Below are 21,700 nucleotides of genomic sequence, written 5' to 3'. Positions count from 1 at the left end.
AGGCAGCAACGCTATCCATTAATGGAGAGGGGGACAGATGAATGCACACACATGACACTGATCAGCAAGTGCAGTCCATCCCATGTACCAAATGAGGCAGCTATCTCGTATGTGTATGTAAGTTGACACTCAGCATGCCTGCATTTAGGAAAAAAATGATTTACAACAGGAACATACAGAGCTGCCAAATGTCTAGAAAAATACTTGAGTGTAAGGCACTATCATAACACATTTCTGCTATAGAAATCATAGAATCACAGAATAGTTAAGGGTTGGAAAGGACCTTAAGATCATCTAGTTCCAACCCCCCGCCATGGGCAGGGACACCTCACACTAAACCATGTCACCCAAGGCTCTGTCCAACCTGGCCTTGAACACCGCCAAGGATGGAGCATTCACAATCTCCCTGGGCAACCCATTCCAGTGCCTCACCACCCTCTCAGTAAAGAATTTCTTCCTTAGATCCAGTCTAAACTTCCCCTGTTTAAGTTTGAACCCGTTACCCCTTGTCCTGTCACTACAGTCCCTGATGAATAGTCCATCCCCAGCATCCTTGTAGGCCCCCTTCAGATACAGGAAGGTTGCTATGAAGTTATCAACAGAACAGGTTAAGTACAAACAGCAAATGTGATTTATTCATTTAAGCACACAGTACACGAAAAAGTATTTAAAACAGTGATGCATGCATCTCCAGGGAAACTTTAGCCTTTACATTTAAAGTAGTGATTATATACATAGTACTTATGTCCAAATACCTTTTTTATTGTTGTCAGAGTTAGCAAAGAGCCTACATCTCTAACAGATTTCTAAGCATTTCTAGTAAGGACACAGAAGATGACTGCATACCAGCTCCCAAATGTAATTCTGATTTAGCTACTCTTGTCTATAAATAGTTCCTATCTTTTGAGGGTACACGATCCTATTTTACAATTTCACATACAACAAGCAAGAGAGTCAAGCTTTTATTCAGTTTATGCTTGCTTGAACTAAACTTACCTCCCTTTTCAGTTCATTCATGCACTGGCATGTTTTTAAAATGGCTACTTCCAAGTCTTCCATGAGATCCTTTGTCTTCTGGTTTTGCTACAAGTCGAAGAAAGCAACCAACAAAACATTACACAAATACCCCAGCAAATCCCACCCTCACATCATGTGTCATTACTTCAAGTTGCTTTAGAAGACAGCCTTTCCTTCCTAGATGTGATGTTTTCATTTGCACATCCATGTGTATTCTACTTGAAAAAGTCTTTTATAGAAACAGCTATCAAAAAATCAAATCTAAAAATAATAGTGATGCAAATTAATTGACTGTTTCTGCTCAATAGGAATTTATTTCTAAACCTGAGGTTTTTGGGTGGTTTTTTTTTTTTTTTTTTTTTTTTCAGGAAATTCACAACTTCCAGAATTGTTCTGTCTAAACATCCTAAAGGAGAGGAACAGCTTAAGGCAATTTTTAAGTAGCTTTGAAAAGACAAAGACCCTTTTAAATTAAAGTGGTACCTAAAATGTCATACCGAAAGTTCTATACTAGACTAAAAAAAGGTAACTTAAAGCATCCTTGTAAGACTCTAGATCATTGTCCATATAAATTAAAGGAGTACAGTAGCCTACAACATTTTATTAAGGGAGCTCCAAGACAGAGCTCCCACTTCCGCAAACAGCACCTATCTATGGAACAACCCAAATGCCAAGAGACATACATTGGGAAAAGAGTTAAGTAGCAGTAATTTTGCATTCTTCCCTGAAATAGATTGGAAACAATTATGCTAGCTGGGACTGTTAAAATGGCCATAGCTGAAAATATTAGTGTCTCAGAGTCTAAATTAACATAGACATACACAGACAAAATATGCGTAGGTATAGGCATGCATACCCTCCATTTTATTTAAAGGAAAAATCACCCACCCAAGCAAATATGGCAAGTTTTCCAGGTATTCTTATCTGTAAAGCTCTGTCTCAAAGCCATTTATCTCTCAAATTTAATGCTTTAAGTAATTTGTGTAAGTGCATTCCATGTGCAACGTTTTTAAAACACAAAGTGAAGGAACTGGCTAGCCAAAATATGGTTGCAGGAAAACAGGAGAGTATCTTGTGACCTTATGAGCTCAAACATACACAGGAAGGATATTAGAAATATTTAAAATTAAATGAACAGCAGTAGGTTATCTGTTTTGCTCCAGCTTCACTAACATACAGTAATACAAGAAAGAGCAGTCAGTGATGTGAGTCAAACCTAGACTTGAGACTTCTGTTGAAAAACACTCTTCACTGAAGACTCACAGTTACTCTGCTTGCTGAAAGGAAGTATGGTGAGCAAAAAGGGACTCTAAGAGCTCTACATATCCCCCAGTTCATGCACCCTAATCAATAATCCATCTTGAATTACATTAAGTTCCTCAGAAAATATTCACCTTCTGATGAAGCTGCTGGATTATTCATTAATGAAAACACTCAATGCGCAAGCACACATGTGCGTGCCCAAATATTTTCATGGATCATATATATGCATAGTCTTGCACTAGGCTCTCATTTCTATCACTTGAAATGCGGCATGTATGTTACTTACAGGTGACCATTTTCTACTAGTAACAGAACTTTGAAATATCCAAGTGCACTGGTTTTGGCTGGGATAGAATTAATCTTCTTCACAGTATCTGGTATGGTGCTGGTTTGGATTTGTGACAAAAATGGTGTTGATAGCACTGGGAAGCGTTAGCTATCACTGAGCAGTGCTTACACAGCTGCCTATCAATCAGGGCTAATCACCAACACCAAGCTAAACACAGTTTTAGTTTTTTATATGGAGTTAAGGAGTATACGCAATTGTTATTCTGTATGTGTCTTCTCTGTAGTAACAGCAGTCTGTATTATCAGTAAGATTTATATGCTGTTCAAACTGCATTACTGCATTAAGAACACCTGACTGCAGCATCTGATTCAAACAGGAGAAACGGAACAAAAATGGTTTCTCGGAAGTAAAGACACTCAGTTATGTAAGTACCCTACACTAGTACACATCTGCCATATTTCACAGTTTTGGTAAGATTTTGTGCTATACGTTTTCCCAGGAACAAGACCAAAAGCAAGTCAGCATCAAAGAGGCAGCTGCATTTTCCACCTCTGCTTTTCCTCCCCCTTTTGCATTTATGTTCTATCATCTTCAAGGGACAAGATAAAACAACTGTCAGAGGAAGGCTTAATGTGCTACTTCTCTAAAAAAGAAAATTATTGGTTAGATCTTGTGAAAAGGACACACAAAAATTCCCTGTAAGTCTTCGCGTGTCCTTCCTCTCTTTCCACAAGATTACAAAAATGTGAATTTTTTAGAGTATTTTCCTTTTCAATAGTTCAGGTGTGTTCCAATATTCTGTTGAAAACACGTAACAGAAACTGGTCACTGCCATGGGACCAAGACAACTGAAGTCTCTGAACTACTCCACCAAAGACCTAACTGTTTAAGACTGAGCAATACTTGCATTTGCCTTCTTGTTTCCACTTACAGATTCATTAGCCTACTGCCACCAGTAGCCTAATTTAGCCATCAAAGAATCAATGAAGCAACACCACCGGGGCAGGGACAGGACATATTGAAACTGCAGAAGCACAGAACAAACTCTGGCTTCCTTGATCAGCTCTCACTGTGAGGAACACACAGAGTTCTCTCTTCCTAGACCAGAAGAAACACTGCATTAAAAATGGCTTTCCAAAGTAGAGGCGAAAAGATTTACTTTGCTAAAAAGCTCTTACAGCTTGCATCCACACTGAAACCAGCTGCTCTAGTTCCATTTTAGCCTGTTTAGACAGCTCCAAAATATGTTCTCTGTGCTCATGACTGGTATAGGCAGAGTCCGTGAAGTCCTCCGTATGTTCCAGGATAACTTCCAGCATTGTTGAAAGGTTCTCTTTTGAGAGAAAATACAGATTCTCACGAAGACCCTCCACCTTATTCTGAAAAAGAAACACAGCAGTTCTTTGAGAATTTATGTGGCTGCACGGTTGTGACACAAATGCAGAAAGCAGATGCATCATTTTACGTTTTCTTTTCTCCTCAGTGCTTTCTTAATTATTCAGGTTTCTCAGAGTATTCCAATGATTTGCTTTATCCAGACATCCAGTTAAGGGTTTGGTATTTTTTTTCTTAATTTAAATGTAATAACACCATCAGCAAATTACTGGCCACTTAGGGAAAGTAACAGCAAATACACAACCGTTCCACTGCCGTCAACAAACACTTTTAAGCTCAGTAAGTTTCAGAAATTGTGTATTCAGGTTTTGTTCGATCTTCCCACATCTGTATCATCTCTTTTGAGTATTTTTCTAAATATTTACCCGTAACAAATTGAATAATCCGAGGCATTTCACAAAAAAATTCAGCCAAATTCTAAATGGAGTGAGGGAGAGAATGAATAACAAAATAGAATTAAAAAATAATAAAAATGGAATAAAAAAATTAAAAAAGTCACAGACTCCTAAGAAATAAGACATGGCTGCTCATAACTGTTCTCAACTGAGTAGGAAATTTAGAAAAGCCTTTATCAGGAAAAACTGACTGCGCTACAAGATGATACAATTTCAACTCACGATATTGCCTTTGACTGACGGTTTGCTTTTTTAAATATTTGGATTAACATTTTTGTGTGCAGTTTTAAAAATACTACCAGTTAAAAAGCAAGAATTCTTCTTCAAGAACTATTTTAATGAAGTTCTGATAGATATCCTGATACTTAGGTTTATTCAGCATCAAGGCATCACCTCAACAAACATTAAGAGTGCTGAATGCATCCTGATACAGGCGGAGATGGCAAGTATCAAAAGGTGCCTTTTGGCAACAACAACGAAATTATAACCATCTCTTGCCAGATTCTCTACTATTTTGGGACAGTTATTTAAGTTAACACTGCCGAAAAGATGCAGGTCTGCCACTCTGAATTTAAAAAAGCAGAACAAAACAACACAAAACCTTTACATACACACCCACCCTTCTAGTTTTGAGATAACTTATTAGGCCCTAGAAAACCATACTATTTATTTCCACGCTTACCTTGAACTCTTTGATACCAGAATATATGCTGATGGGGGCCATCTCATTTTCTCCATTGGGTCTTGAGTCAGTTACAATTTCTATTACCTGTTCCAAAGCTAATCTCATCCGATGAAAAACTCCATCTTTGTTTATACGAGCGGATTCACAGTCTGGATGCCTCAGACAAGTCTTTTTAAAGAAAGCAAAGTTAAGTATTATGAAAGAGCACACATGCAGTATAGCAAACTGAATGATTTCTGCTAAGGCAAGTCTAAAGAATGTGTTAGAATATGATTAATTCTTTGTGTTAAACTTCTATTGTGTTAATTCATACAGTTACTCAGAATATAAAGATTTTCCTCTACTCATGCTTTACTCTTACACCCGTCTTTAGCATGAAGTTTAGAGTGGGGCTGAGAAAGAAGAGTCAGCTATCCTGCCAGACACCATTCTCTGTGACTTATCTAAGCTGTGTAAAAGCATGCATACTCACTCACCTTTGAAGCAGTTAGAAGCATCATGGTGCACTTCTCAAGAACAGCCCTAGATGCTGCCATTCTAGCCTTTTTCTTCTCATCCTTCAAATCCTAAACATGAAAAGATGACCTGAGTATTACACAGTATCTAAAATGTTAACTGCTTGTGAGAATGGAAAAAGGAAACTCTTGCAGATAGATGTGTTGTAAGAAAGTTTCTTTATGTCTGACAGCTGCTATTTTCAGCCTAACTCATGATCCAGAACTTGATTTTCAGACAGATTTTAACTTATGCATTTATTCTTGGCTCTATTCAATTGATATTTCAAAGAAGGAAGATCTCAGAGATACAGAGCTTGTTATGTAAACTGCCACTAATCTGCTATCTTTATCACATAGCATTGTTCGTAAAACAGAAAAATGAGGCGAAAAGAATAGCTGACTAAAAACATCTTTCGTCTACCTGAGTGTTATATTTACTACATAAAAGTAATAAAGAAAGTTTTAACAGTCTAAAAAGAACCCCACTTCCTCTGTAGAAAGTCATTAAGTACAGAAACTTTTCAAGAACTCCCAGGCACAGGGATATACCTGCAAGACCAAACTATACACCCAGAAAAGTTAATCAAAAGGGAAGAATTTAGAGTCCAAATTGGGATAGGGGTGGGAGAGAGGAAAGAGGGGAAGACATTAATCCCTCAACATGTAAGAGGGTCTAACGAGAGGAAGAACTCACAAAACTGCAACTAAGATCTCAATGCTCACAAAGATAGCTGAATGCTATTTGAGTGTTAAACAGGCAACTGAATGGGACCAGCTGAAAAGGGAACTGTTTACAGGATGGAATTAATCCCAGTTTACTGTAGTCTAGCAAAAAACACGGATAAATCACAGCAGCAGTGTGCTTTGCCACCTTAATAAAAATCTTACTTAGCAACTGCAGAAAACCTTTAAGATCATAATCACCACATTAAAAGCAACTAAAACCAAAACAACCAACCCACCCCAAAACAGCTGATTTCTGGAATTCTGACATTACATTCTGATAAATCTGACAACATCAAGAGTTTCTAGCATACTTATTATTAATTATACTAAGGAAAAATAATCCAAGTAAAACTAACAGTGCTACATAGCACACTGTACACACTGTAAAGTGAGCATATCAAGAAAGTCCTGACACAATTTAAAAAACAGTAATGAAACACTCTTTCCAAAAGAAACAGGTGGGCAATGACAAGAGAGCCAAAGGCCAGAGGTAGTTGAAAAGAATACAACTTACTGGCAATGCACCTTTCTCTTTCCAAGGAAGAACTGCTATGAATATTTCAGGGAAAAATAAAGACAGTTCGTTTCCAGGTAGGTATTTCCTTTAATTATATGTAGCTTTTCAGAACTTATTCTTTCATACTGAGCATGTACTTGAACAGACTCGGAACACATCAACAGTAAAAGGAGATGCATGAGGCTGGCCAACTGCTTATACAAATTAAACTCTGAATTCTGCTGGATATGAGGGACCCTTCATATCTGTACCAGATCCTGGTTCAGCTCTGACTGGGTGATTTCATTGCCAAGGGGAAGCAACTAGAGCTCACAGCAGAAGTCTTAGGCCTCAGCAAACCTTTTATTTACTCCAAAGTAGCAGAAAAAAGCTTCCTGCAAGAACGAAAGGCTCTTGAAAGAGTAGCTGCCTGAGAGAAGTAAAAAAGCCATTACCCTGACCTTAAGGAAGTTTTGCTCTAAATGTAGAAAAATATGCAAAAATAATAATAAACAACCAACAAACAAACCCCAACGCAAACCCAGTAAATGCCCTATTAGGATGTAAAGATTTCTCGTTTGGAGTTTTCTAAAATAATTACTCCTCCTTCAAATCCCTTCACTGTGAGCAAACATCAAATGTTTGTCAAGTCAGAACAGAAGAATTCTCTACCAAAGTAATAAGCCTTAAAAGTTAGAGCCAAAAGATAGTGACTGAAGCTAAAAGAACACCTCAAGTAACACGCACCCAGGCTTCCGGAATATACATAGATCAAACAATGCAGTGATATTTCTCAGGCTGATCTTTAAAAATCAAAAGACGTCCTTCAGGTAGAGGAAGGAGAAGTTAGGCTTCAGAGGCAGGACACCAGCAATTTTTTATTAATCATCCTACAAAAACCCAAACCTTCCAGTGAATCACCAGATGAAAGCGATACCTTACAACATCTCTCACAGCTTGTTATTAATACTTACATTTTGCCGATCTCCAGTTAAGTGGGCAAACTCTACCATTTCATTTCCAAACTGGCTGAATATTTGTACAAACTCCTGGAAACTACTGACTTTTTCTAGTTGTTCCATTGTTGCAAGAACCTGCAAGATAAGGGAAAATACTGTAGATTACCAAGACACTAAACAGAAAACATTATTACTAAACTAGAAATATCTGCAGACACTTCTAAATCATATTGTTTAAAACTGATAGATTTTATATACATTCATAACTCAACAGCTGGAAATCAAGCCTAGATTAACAACCATGCTTCATTCAAAATGAGTTATTTGTTGTCAAACCCCAAAAAACATGTTCCTCACTCTTTCCAGTATAAACAGTAACAGTATTGCAGGATTCAGTTTCCAGATTTAGGAAAAATGTTATTGTCATTAAATTGAAAAACAAGTGGTTGAAATAAATATACAGATTATATCCCTATGTTGTGACACTCAAAGTTCAATTTCAGATGCATAAGTCTAAAACCAGTCAAACAAGTGTTCTAATGGCTGTGTGCATTAAAAAAAGCTCAACAGCATTCCATAAAAGAAAACAAAAAACTTAGAAATTATTTAAGATACAGCTTTATACTTTCTATAACAACTTACTCTAAACTCTGAAGATCTTTATTAGCTCTATGCAAAACAAAGACCTAAATGTACCCAGGTTGTATCAAGCTCTTACTCGAGCTACCTAAACGTATGCAAAAATCAGCATTTTAAAAAAAAAAAAACTTTCAGCAAAAATTATCATAGAGCTTATAAATTACTGAAGCTATCCTGCTGAAGTCACTGCAGTATGATTTATAACAGAGATTAACATTGGGGTTTTTCAGGTTAGAGGTAGAGCTGCTAATCCCAAAGTAATCTTTTAAAACCACTACATGCCTTCAGCAGGGGTGACAGTCAAAACAGGTTTTCTATTGTCTTTCAGACTGGAGATAAATAAGACACCACATGAAAATTTAACAAACTACTTGAAAGGGAGAAACTTGAATTTATTTTTCCTTTCCTATGCCAAAAGTATCTCTCTTCCCCTCCTCCCCAAAATAAGAAAGCATTCTACATACCTGATTAGGACAAACTACCCCTTCCCTGCAACCCAGGCAAACCCTCTTAGAAGCACCTACTATTTTGTAATACAGCAGCTGCTCAACCTCATAGTTATAATCTATGCAAAGCAAATGCTCCACTAAATCCTGTGAGTACTGTGGAACTGACTGTTTTATCACACATTACACTGCAGTATCCAAGTGTCTGATGTTATGCAGCCAGTTCCACAAAGGCTTCCACGAGACGAGAAGAAGCAGAGAACCACAGGACTAGGAAAGTGAGGATGTAGAAAAGTGAACGTGCAGAAAGAAGAAAATACACAAATTAAGGTCCAACTCTTTCTTCTAAAATTATTAGATTAAAGAAATATAGTAATTATGCTCAATCATTCTTGGTTTAAGCAAGTATAGTACTTCAGGAGTATGGTCTTGGTTGCAAGCAGTTCTATTGCAGTTACCCTAGAGCAAGTGTTTCTGTCAGGACAAATCTCTTGTCAAATAAGAATTTCAGTGAAAGCACATGCACTTCCATTACAGCTAACAATTCTAGACATTTCAGGCAGAGCTGACATTCCAAGAAACTACAATCAGGGAGAAACCATACAGACAGCTCTAGATTTGTCTAAAGCTTATTCAAGAAGCTGTTATAACGCAAAATTCCTGTTATGCCTTCATAATTTTTCATTTAAAACGTTCTTCAACATGAAAGGCAGAGACAGTAATTAAAAATGTTGCAATGTTTTTAAATACAAGGTTAAAATATGTATCAAAAAGGCTTTACGTTCCTATTAATAAATAGCTGAATTAGAACTTAGTATCACACAGCTACTGCTGCACTATGAACACTACCTTTCAGACAGTGGTTGTAGGCTGACATCACTTCAGGGCACATCCATATTTTGATCCAATCCACACAGTGAAGCAACAAACCCTGTCACTTCCTTGTTCATTGTTCTGACACTCCTAACCTGACTGATGACAGTAAGCGGAGCAAGACTTTAAGCTCACTGATGCAGTGACTAAGTTTGACGGACAGCGAAACAGATTTTGTAAGGTAGGAAAGACGTGGGCAGGAACTTAAGAAATGCACACAGTCTGAGAACACAGGGATAGTATATATGGTGCAGAGGATGCAGAAACAGGAATAAGATCATCAGGATTATCAACTAGAGGTTGGGTTCTGGAGCAAATCATCATTCCAGAAGATCTCAATCACTTCATCAGTCTATGAGATTGGGCATCCAACCACTAAGCTGTTTTTCTGTCCTTTGCCCTTGGTTGACTTTACTGTTCTTGATTCATACGAGGAAGATGATGATGATAATGAAAACTAAGGTGTTCAGAAAGAGGCAGCAAGAAAACTGGCACTGAAAGCTCAACATTGGGCATTCTGAAGGGAGCCTACAAAGATGCTGGAGAGGGACTCTTCATCAGAGACTTTAGTGATAGGACTAGGGGTAATAGGTAACGGGTTTTAACTTAAACACAGGGAGTTCAGGTTAGATATAAGGAAGAAGTTCTTTACTGTGAGGGTGGTGAGGCACTGGAATGGGTTGCCCAAAGAAGTTGTGAATGCTCCATCCCTGGCAGTGTTCAAGGTCAGGTTGGACAGAGCCTTGGGTGGCATGGTTTAGTGTGAGGTGTCCCTGCCCATGGCAGGGGGGCTCAAACTATATGATCCTGAGGTCCTCTCCAACCACAACCTTTCTGTGATTCAGTCTTTCAAATGAAAATGCGGATGAGATCTTCTGGAACAGTACCCTGCTCCGAGAAGCCAGCATCTGCTCCAGCTGGCAGCACTGATGATCCTGTTCCTGCCTTTCCATCCTCTATCCCATATTATACTACACTGTCTCTCAGTATTTGTGTGGATTTCTTAAGACCCTGCCCACATCATCCCTCTACTACAGTATTTCTTACAGGAAGAACTGCTTTGCTATCCATTATACCAGTATCTGACACACTTCTCCAGAGTGCACTCTATAAATATCAGAGTGTGCCTGTATAAGACACCATCATTTGTTTAATTTAGTACTAGAGATGTGAATTGCTCCACTGGTACCATAAACAGAAACACATACAGACTATGTGTAGAAAGGAGAATTGAGTAAAACCCAAAAGACCACTAAGACTAGGGTGACTTTGGCAATCAGAGTGAGACACACTTACTCTGGAATATGAGGCTTCATTTTAAATACCTTCAAAATTAAATCTTGTGCCTATCCTTACCATATTCATATCACTATATATATGGTGACAGTTTCACATATATTTAAGACTATCATAAACTATGCCCTGCTGCTGAAAGGATATATCCCTCCTTATCTTTTCATGCATTGGTATAAGCATTTGCACAGTTGCTCTGTAGCCTAAATCTGTGTTAGCACTTTTGGAAAGGTAAATTAACTCCAATCACTGCCTGGCTGCAGGTGATGGCAAAAGAAAAGCTCATAAAAGGCAGCAAAAGGTATTAAATGCACCATTTTGGCCTCCAGTGCAAGAAAAGACCAAAGCTGCAAGTAACTTCAGAAAATTAATATTAATAAAACTGTGGCCACCTTCACCTACCACTGGGAGAAGAGCACTAAGATAGTAAATCAGTGCTGCTAAGTCTAAAGCCAGCCTGAAGCAGGTATTACCATGCTTTCTGAATCCTAGACTCAGTAACTAAGTGTCCTGGATCTAGAAGATGCAAAATAGAGACCAGCATGTCTGGAAAGCAAACTAAGACAAAGGAAAAGAGATAGCAAGAGGAGTCAATGGAGGAAAGAGGGGCACTGCTCTGGATGATGAGTTGAAAATTAATGGAAAAGCCCAGGCCTTATCAAGCTCTCATTTTTCAAATATGAGGTTTTTCTATTTTTGTTTTAGCACATCAGAGGAGCCAAAAAAGAAAGAACACCCTGGAGGCAAGACGGTGCAGTACATGAAATGTGTTACACCTGGGGTTAAATGGACCTTCATACATTATTTAAATCAACTAAGTAATTTCAAGACATGTTAAACAGCACAAAAAACTTTTCATGTGTAAACCTCACTTCACTAGCACAGACTGCCACCAGCATTCCTCACAGCTTCCTGCCTTAAGACACACTCATAATGCTCTCCTTGTTTTGATCCTGACAATACAAACATCCTGTGCTTAGCAAGTAGAAGCTTTTATTGGCATTTTACTGACAGACATACTTTCCACCTCACAGCAAACAAAGTTAAATAAGCAGTAACACAGCATCTTCTGCAGCATACTAAGTCAACAGAGCAATACAGGTCAAACCAAATGCATGAAGTCACTGAAAACTCTTATTTTATTCATCCTGGCTTATAGCTATCCCCTTTCAGATATCTGGTAGGTGAACATGTGCAAGGCATTCACTTTTACCTCTTCTTTTTGCACTTTCCCTGAAGATATAATGAAAATATCATTTCTTTTACCACCACTCTTTAGCATTGACAGCAGGTATCAGTTAAACAAAACAAAAAAGAAGCTACAAATACCTTGTTTCTGGAAGTTATAATTTGCTTAATAACAATTCTGTCTGCTAACACCAGCACCTTTGTGACTGAAGACAGCAACAGCCTTGCAGCTTTTACCACACCCGTTTTGTCTGTAAAGATTGTTATGTGACTATCCGATTCTGGGTGATCCAGGCTTGCCACATCTGTAAGCTGTGCGATTGTTTCACCTAGAGGGAACAAAAGAAATCATTAGCACTTCATACTTACAAGAAGAGATACCGGGCCATTAAGCATTCCTAGCTTTTAGTTTTGATGGTTAAAACAATTTCAGAGCTACCTACGACTTTCATATTTTACTTCACTTCCTTCTACTGACTGTTGGTGGCACCCTCTCCATATTTAATTATGGGCCATTGTTCAGTACTGCTTCATTCTTCCATCTGTAACACACCCTAATTTTCTTACAGTAGTCTACAGATATTTGAGGCGGAGGGGGTGGAACCGAGGAGTGTGGAGGGAGAAAACTTTCAATGGGAGGTATTTTTCATATTTTAATAGCAAAAGTCAAATCAGTGGCAATGCAGCATCAACCCACAGAGTGGGATGCAGCAAGGAAAAACTACAAACTCCCCTCTGCTTTTGGAATTTCAGGTAGTATTCCCATAATTTATGGATTTCCTATTGCTACAGAAGTCTTCAGGCAATAAGAACAAAGAGGTTAAAACCAGTAACTTTATAACTTATAGGACTGAAGCATAATAGGGAGATTACTGCATTTATGTTCAGAAGAGGACCACCAAACAGTATGTTGTCAGAGACAGGAAAGAAAAAAAGGCACAGAAGCACCAACTCTCAATTCCTAAGCATCTTTTTATCTTATCAGCATTTAAAGTGATAATAGTTAAATAGGCCTATTTGACCGCTTTTATTTTTTAAGTGGTTAAAAGGTCTACAATGAGCTGAAGTCAACCTCCTCGTCTGATAAAAATCGAAGGCCCCAATCCCATTAAATCTTCTGGAGTACCCTACATAACAGTGCAATAGAGGAAAGGCATAGAGCAGTTTCCTATTCAATAACCATAGGAGGAGTGCTGGGAGACTCAAATAAGGCAAGCTCTGAGACATGCTTTTTGTTAGCATGCAAGACAAGACGATCAACGATCAACGCTCAACTAACTTGCAGATCACCCCTGAAGATAAAATCTAGGACATCTGATTGAGTCCCCTATGACTCATCTTCGAAACCTCAACTACGGTAATCCACCTAAGCAGACAAAATACTCCTAAAGCCTGGTAAAGCCTGCGGTTCCGTACAAAGAACCTGAGGGTGCATTATTACTCCGGAAATACCACACACAAACACTATGGAACAAGAAAGGCCTGACAGCCCTTCAAACCACAAAGCTCCACACTTCATAGTGTTTATGGACAGCTTTCTCTCTGACAGCTGTAATCCCTTGAGCTCCTAAATTGCCTGAATAGTTACTGCACTATGGTAAAGAATTTCCAGTACTTGTGCTAGGATCAGGCCAGGTCACAAAAACCATGCCCCAAATAATCAGGGGGTCTCACTAGTGTAAGTATGCAAATACGATAAACCAAGGAAAGGAAGGATACACAGCATCATTACCCCATTCCTTATGCTCTAAGATTCACCTTCTTGAAGACGAATTATCAAGTCATAGGTGAAGCACCTAGTTATACAAAGAGTAATCAGAGAACACAGAAAGAGCTGCAACATCTGCCTGTCAAAAGCTCCAGGCAGCCCTAGAAACTTGAGATTTCTGACAACGTAACAAAGGCTTCCTTCTCTGCCTGCAGCTTTGCAACTGCAGGAACAGGAATGGTGCCGCTGGAGTAAGCTATAAGGAGCAAGACCTGTTAGAGTAAAAAGACTAAGCTAGGGACTATTTAAGCCAGTTAGGTATATACATCCACAGGACACATCTGAGAGTGTCAAAGAGGCAGATCACTGTAATTCTGCTATCATGTCTGGAAGATTGTGGCAATTAAGACAGATTTCTAATACTAGAAAGGCAACTGTCAGACCCATCTTCAAGAAAAGCAACAAGAAAAATTCAGGCAATTTTGGGCTAGTCAGCCTCACATAGTTTCCAGGAGTATTATTAAAATCATCTTAGAAGCCATTATCACATACAGAAGAAAAAGCCAATTGGGAAAAACCTGTGAGGGTGAATAGTCTCTTACTAACCTGAATGTTTTATATGATGACATGACAGTGTCTCTAGAAAAGGAAATAACGGATGCCATGTACCTCAACTTCAGCAAAGCTTCCAATGTGATCTCCCATAATGTCCTTACAACTAAATCATGAGATATGGACTGAACAGGTAAACAATAAGGTGGATATGAAATGGACCTGACCGTTGGGATAGAGGACAGTAATAAGTGGTACAAAGTCCAAAAGGCAGTCAATTAGCAGCGGGGTCCCTTGGGGACTGATACAGGGCATCCAGTGGTGTCCCTCAGGAACTGATAAAGGGCATGAAAACTGTTCCCTGGGTGATGGGCCAGCATGTTCAGCAAGTATGTGAACAATACAAAACTGGGGGAATGCCCGATACGCTGGAGGAGAGGGCTGCTAGACAGGGGGATAGGAAGCTGGAAAAACTATCTGACAGGAAGCTTGTGAAGTCCAACAAAGGTGATAATACCAAGCCCTGCATTTGGGCCAGGATAGCACCACACAACAGTACAGGCTGGGATCAGCTGTCTACAGAGAACTTTTGCAGTGAAAGACACAGTAATCTCAGTGGACAAAGAGTTGAACTCACGGAGTCAGCAATGATGGCACACTGCATGCTGGGTTGTTAGTAGGGGTGTAACTGGCAGGCTGCAGAAATGATTCTTCCCTTCTGTTTGGCACTTGTGAGAGAGCAGCTGGAGTATCATGTCCAGTTCTGGGCTCCTCAGTGGCAGGGAAAACACTGGCACTGGGGCGTATGCGATGTAAGGGGTGAGGCTGAAGGAAGCAGGTTTGTTTTACCCCAAGAAGAGAAGGCCAATGGCAGTTCACTGTGGTCTACAACTACCTACCTAATGGGCAAGTATGGAGAAGACAGAGACAGACTGATCTCAGAAATGCGTGGTGACTGGACAAAAAGCAATGAACAAGATACAAGAAAATACTTTTGCTGCTGTAAGTGTGGTCAAACACTGTAAAAGGTGTACAAGAGACTGCATGTTCTCCATTCTTGGACTTAAATATCCCTTCAAACCTAAGTTATTTTGTGGCTCTATTTGTCCATTTTAAATTGTTGGTTTTCAACCTTCTTAATTTAGTCCTCTGTAGAGGAAGATAACGCATTTTATTCCATGTCTTTCTTTAGGACTATGTAGTCAACTGGCAGAGAATACTGCAAATGTTATGACACTAATTCATTCCTGACATGTGTTTTCCCTTTTAAATTAACCAGCTTTTCCTAGTTCTGGGAGGAAAAAAAGAAAATCCAAAAATGTGCTTCGAGTCACATTCCACTCCTATACTGACACCGTAAACACTGACATACTGCAAGACTAACATTAGGCAAAATCTGTTACATGACCCTTTACAGTGTTTTATGATTCTATTTTGAGTCAATGAAATTACAAGGTTTATTACAAGGAAATAGTCATAACAAGTCTGAAACACTTCAGATCACTGATTACACCCTTCACAAGAGACAGATATAACATCTGTCATCCTTCAAAGCCTCTGCATGATATGCAATTGATTTACAGACTTCCTACTTAACAACTGAGATGCTTAATGTTGTAATTCCCTTAGTGTTGAAATCTATCTTTTACACCTAACAAAGTACCCCTTTTTTGAAGCACTATCTAGTTTATTTGTTAAAAATCATAAATAAATGAAAATAATAAAAGCATAAAGATCTCTGTAACATTGTCTGTCCTAAACAGCAAGGGTCCTCTGCTGCCCAGGCCACCAGGACACTGAATTGTTTTATACAAGTCAATACTCTTAGCTATAATTGGCCAGGAGATTTTTATTGGCTTGCTTGGGAACACCAAAGTTGTTCAAAATGGCACCTGAGCAACTGCGTTCAGAGACTGAATTCAGAGGACAGTTATCCCTAAGAATTTAACTGCACTGTCTTATCTTGTCCAACACGTCCCAGTCCACAGAGATAATACCGGCACACGCAAATAAAACCCGCACCAAACTAAAAACCAGCAGCAAACGTTTGATATAGTGAATTTCCCACGTAAGTTGTCAGTTAGCTCTCAGGTAGATAGCTCAGAGAGCATAACTGACCCATGCTAAGGTAAATGTGAGGCTTGCCAGGAAAGTAAACAGCCTATACCCTGACTCTTCTAGACTGAGGTACGTTACTGCATAACAGGGAGTAAAACTTGCAATGTAAAAAAGCATAACTATTTGGTGAGAGAAAAATACTACAGACTATTTTAGGTTTTGAGCTCCTCTAAGATACGGTGACAGAGAGAAAAAGCACTTGGCCACAGGGTAACTAGCAAGACAAGAAACAGAGATCCAGACTGCACAGCTCTTTTAGGAGCTGAGATTATCAACGAAAACTTTGGCTTGTCAGCATTTTGCTTGGATCTCTGAAGAGAAAACACATGCTTCACCTAACAAATGGAATGTTTTCAAATTAAGACGTTTCTGTTTGCAGCCAAGTTTACTGGAGCAACCATGAATTTTCAGTCTGAAGTTTATCTAGGACAGTCCTTCAAATCACAAAAACCACCATTCAGCAGCAGCATGTTTCTAGACATCGTGGTTTGTTGTCAGGGATTTTCAGAGGTTTTCTTACAGTAACATGCCCAACTTCTAAGTTTGTTTTTTAATCGCAAAAGTAGTATGAACTGCATTCCCAAAGTTTGAGGCCAGCACAGTGATTCAGCAAGAAATACACCAGCACATTTCTCAGACTTCTGAGGTTACTTAAAAGCCAAATCCACTGTTAAACTTAGCAGATCAATTTTAAGTGCAGTAACCCATGTCTTGGAGTAGACTACTATTCCTTCTGCAAGCAGCACTTTAGTGTTGAAAAGTCATTTATTTGTCTCCACATTCGGAAGCCCCAGATCACCTCCTTGAAGCCACAGTAAGCAGAAAGTCTGTCACACCTGCAGGCATGTTCACCTCCTTAAAGAGTTGGAAAGCTTCAAGTAAGATTTCCCATGATCCATAGGTATTCGTAGGAAAAAAACCAAAAACCCACCACCACTAACAACAAAAGGAACCCTCTAATAACAAAAGGAACACTCTTCTAGTTGTCATCTCCTTGAAGGCTGTGCCTACAGATGTGAAATGTGCATTTACGAAGAGCCACTGAAATACCATGCAAGCAGTAGCACTTAATATCTAGGAAAGTAGTCTCTAGCATGACATTGGTATTCTTTTACAATGTCAGAGAATGTAATCCACTACAGAAATTATTCACCTAGACAAAGGCTTCTGAGGGGAGGAGGGTGACAGCTGGCAACTCAATCAGCTATCCATACTTCACATTCAATATACATACACGGCAAGTTTGCAAGAAAAGTAGAATTGAGCAAAAATACAATATCATTTTCATTCTATTGAGGGGAGTCATCAGATGACTGATGTGAGTCATCTTACTGAGTCTTGATGAAATATAGGTTGACACTGACCTTCATTCAGACCTTCAGATTTAGAACACAGTGACCTCAATAGTGTAACACTCAAATTACTTTAACTACTCCACTGTTGTAGCTTGAGAGCAATAAGCTCTAAAGTTGTACTCTCAACACTCTGCTCTTTGTAGTCACAACATAAACAAAGAGCAGTCAGGTAATTCCTTGTGGCAAAAGATCCTATAAGAATCAAAGCAAACACACAATTCCATTCCCTGTGTGTGAGATGACAGCAATTTAAGCGACAAAGTCAGATAACAGATCAGCCCTTGAATGCACCAGCAGAAGACAGTTAAGCAATCAGATAATAAAGTTCTTACACTATTCCTGACACTAAAAATAGAGTGCCAAAAATGGCACGAGCACAATTTCATGAGTAACTACATACCTGCTCTCCTTGCCTCGATGCAAGCAATACTCATTTCCTCTTTCAATTCATGATTTTCATTGGCTATAGCTTCACCTACTGTAACAAATCTTCCAACTGCCAGGTTAACTGCTTGGCCCACTCGCTGAATTGCTTGCAGAGTCTTGTCTGAACGCTTTGGTTTATCCTTATGATTAATAAGAGTAGTTATCTGTGAACAAGAAGAGTTAATTAGAACTGCATGCAAGAAGACACTTTAACTTCAGCATTAAAGGCAAGTTTTGAACTGAACTCAGTAATAGATTTTTTTACCATACTTCACTAATAAAATTTAGTGTTGAGTCATGAGATATCATTTAACTTCTCAGAGAATGAAAAAAATTTGGAGTATGACTAAGTTTGCTCATCTGCTGTGATCTCAGCTAATCTCACATCTTAAATGACCTGAGGACTTCTTTTTTCCCCCTCCTATTTGCAATATCAAAATAAGCTGTCCTAGGTCTCTCAACTGGCTGTCACTCTACAGACACAGTAAAAGCTGAGGAGTCCAATAGCAGACAAATCAACATCATTTTGTGTTTGCCAAAGTTTTTGTACTGCCAGGTATTTAAACCCATCAACTAGGATTCTGGAGCTTTGGTTCTTTTAACTAACATAAGCCTTTATAAATGATGTTTTATACAACTGATTAAGGCAGGCTGTAAGAAAGAATGAGTAGTAGCACAGTCTTTAAACAAAAAAGAACCATTCGTCTTTTAGAAATAATCTGAAGTATTTGAGCCCTCTCCCCATTAAAATATCCACTGTACTCATACCTTAAACACTCTCAATTACACCTGTTTTCTAGAGTTTAGAACAAGGTGGCCATTTAGATGCATGTTATTGGTAAAACAATTTGTGAGGACATTTGTACTTTGAACTCCACATCTTGTATTGGCTTTTCTGCCTGGCACTACACCAAACTGTACATTCCTTCTTGGATCACACTGACCAGAGATCAGGCTGCACGCAGGCTGCAGGATACTGAATATTTGCCCAAAACACCAAACATGAGGTAACAAACAAAGTAATACCTCTCCCACCCAAAGAGAAAGGCAGGATTGCAGAAGTAGGCTTTCAACCACAGCATTAAATAAACATGAGAACAGCATGCAATCCTGTCACTCAGAATTAACTAATTACAATGTGCATAACAGACAGTATAGGAGCTTTACATTTTTGGTATGACAACCATATTCCAGTGAGACGAAGGACAGAAGTTGAACTCCGTAGTTTCAAACATCCTACACCAGCATAAAAGCCATCCTTCCGTCCTCCTCTCATTTTTGCAATTTGGTGTGGGTCAAACCTGAGTTGTGAAGAAGTTGATGTTGATTCCACACAATCAGTTGCCCAGTCCAGTTCACTGCGTAGCTGTATGAACACTTTTGGTGGCAAAAGGGAAAAGGTACAGACAGAAGAAAGAAAGATGGGCAGTTCCTTTCAGCAGTAATGCTCCTTTTAGCAGCATCATGGTTTAAAATGCCCACAGAACTGCATTGTAAGCCACATCCCCAGGAACTTAAAGATGTCTGCTGAGACAACCTCAGAATTACATTAATTACTTAAGTGTCTGAACACCTCAGCTGTATCAGAACACCTCAGCTGTATCAGCTTACCCACAGACGCTCTTCCCTGTTCCTCAAAATAAACCATCATTCATTAATACATTCTTCTATCTTACCAATCAAGCCTACGGTAGGGCAAGAGCATAGAAGCTGTACCTGTAATGCTCACATTGACTCCAAGCACAGCGCGGGAAGCAGTGTAGGAACTTTTCCACTTCATAATTTGGTCAATGCCCAAGGCTTACCCTCATTGTATTTCTGGGGGGGAAAAGTAGTGGTGCTCTTTAACACCTTACTGTGGCTTGTTTTCACTGCCAGCACCTGGTTTAGCAAGTCTGCAGTATTAAACTCTCTGCAATGGAAAATGTCAATACTTCATAGAGCACTTTGCACCAAAAAACCCCAAACAAAACATTCTAGATGCTTCAGGTATACCAAACTAGCAAATACCCGACACTTGACAGCAGCTAATCTAACAATCCCAGCTGGGAAATTCTTGACAAGCAAACTTGACATGCCCAGCTGGCATGGACAAGCAAACCTAGAGACAGCATTAGACCAAATGCTGAATAAAACCAATTTGAAAGAGTCACAACTTTGTTTCCTTAACAGATTTTTAAGCAAACAGCAACCCAATCCTGAGCAAACAAAAGGCTAATATTACATCCATAGAGTTAATGACTCCTCAAGAGTATACATAAAATAGCAATGGCCTAAGACAAATAGAACACTAGTTGGAAGCACGTCCTGGCTGCAAGTTCACCTCCCACAGCATTTTATACCAGTAGAAGTTTAAATATGTTCTGCATAACCCTGGAAAAAACGCTTATGTCACACTACAGAGTGAAAGGAATCCCACTGTCTTAACAATCATCAAGGGCATTTGAATCCTATACGTTACTGTAGAGGTACTCAAATGATAAAAATTATGAAGATATCACAGTTTAAGTTGCTTGAATAATGTCTTACAAAACATTTTCAGAAACTCTTTCATTTGAGACATGGTTGAAGTTTACAATGCTATGACTTCTTTAGCACTTTCTTCAAAGGCGATCATCAGTTTTGCAGAAAAAGAAAACCCCTATACCCCCTCACATAAGGTGAAGCAAGAACCAGCAGCTGTTTTGGCAGATCACCTCATGAAGTTCAGCAAGGCCAAATGCAAGATCCTGCACCTGGGCTGCGACAATGCAGACTGGGGGACGGATGGATTGAGAGCAGCCCTGCAGAAAAGGACTTGGGGATACTGGTGCATGAAAAATTAGATGTGAGCCAGTAACATGTGCTTGCAGCTCAGAAAGCCAGCCGTATCCTGGGCTGCATAGAAAGAAGCATGGCCAGCAGGTCAAGGAGGCAATTCTCTCACTTTGTTCTGGAGAGACCCCACCTGGAATACTGCACTCAACTCTGGAGTCCCCAGTACAAGACAGACACGGATCTGTTGGGGTGCATTCAGAGTAGGACCACAAAAAATGGTCAGAGGGATGAAGCACCTCTCCTGCATGGGAAGGCTAAGAGAACTGGGCTTGTTCAATCTGGAGATGAGAAGACTTCAGGGAGACCTTACAGCAGCCATTCAGTAGATAAGGGGAACTTATGAAAAAGGACGAAGAAAAGACTTTTTACCAAGGCCTTGTATCCTGAATAAAACCCTTGTTCAGGGGATAACGGCTTTAAACTAAAAGAGTGTAGATTTAGACTGGACATAAGGGGGAAATCTTTTATGATGAGGGTGGTGAGAACCTGGCACAGGTTGCCCAGAGAAACTGTGGCTTCCCCAGCCCTGGCAGTGCTCAAGGTCAGGTTGGACAGGTCTCTGA

General features: G+C 39.3%; 1 protein-coding gene across 1 annotated transcript in view; it reads right to left on the bottom strand.

Moving 5' to 3' along the window:
- The window catches only part of CTNNAL1 (catenin alpha like 1), a 53,799-nt gene that overhangs the window by 16,644 nt on the left and 15,455 nt on the right, over positions 1-21,700 (bottom strand). The window contains exons 2-8 of the mRNA XM_080610717.1: positions 18,295-18,484; positions 12,303-12,490; positions 7,738-7,857; positions 5,521-5,610; positions 5,042-5,212; positions 3,748-3,948; positions 997-1,083 (exon numbers count right to left, since the gene is read on the bottom strand). Of these exons, the coding sequence (XP_080466843.1) occupies positions 997-1,083; positions 3,748-3,948; positions 5,042-5,212; positions 5,521-5,610; positions 7,738-7,857; positions 12,303-12,490; positions 18,295-18,484 (1,047 nt within the window). The remainder of the gene's footprint in view (positions 1-996; positions 1,084-3,747; positions 3,949-5,041; positions 5,213-5,520; positions 5,611-7,737; positions 7,858-12,302; positions 12,491-18,294; positions 18,485-21,700) is intronic.

Source organism: Psittacula echo, assembly GCF_963264785.1.
Source record: "Psittacula echo genome assembly, chromosome: 2".
Lineage (NCBI taxonomy): Eukaryota > Metazoa > Chordata > Aves > Psittaciformes > Psittacidae > Psittacula > Psittacula echo.
Note: the sequence above shows the minus strand (reverse complement) of the source record. Positions and strands in the feature narration are given on the sequence as shown.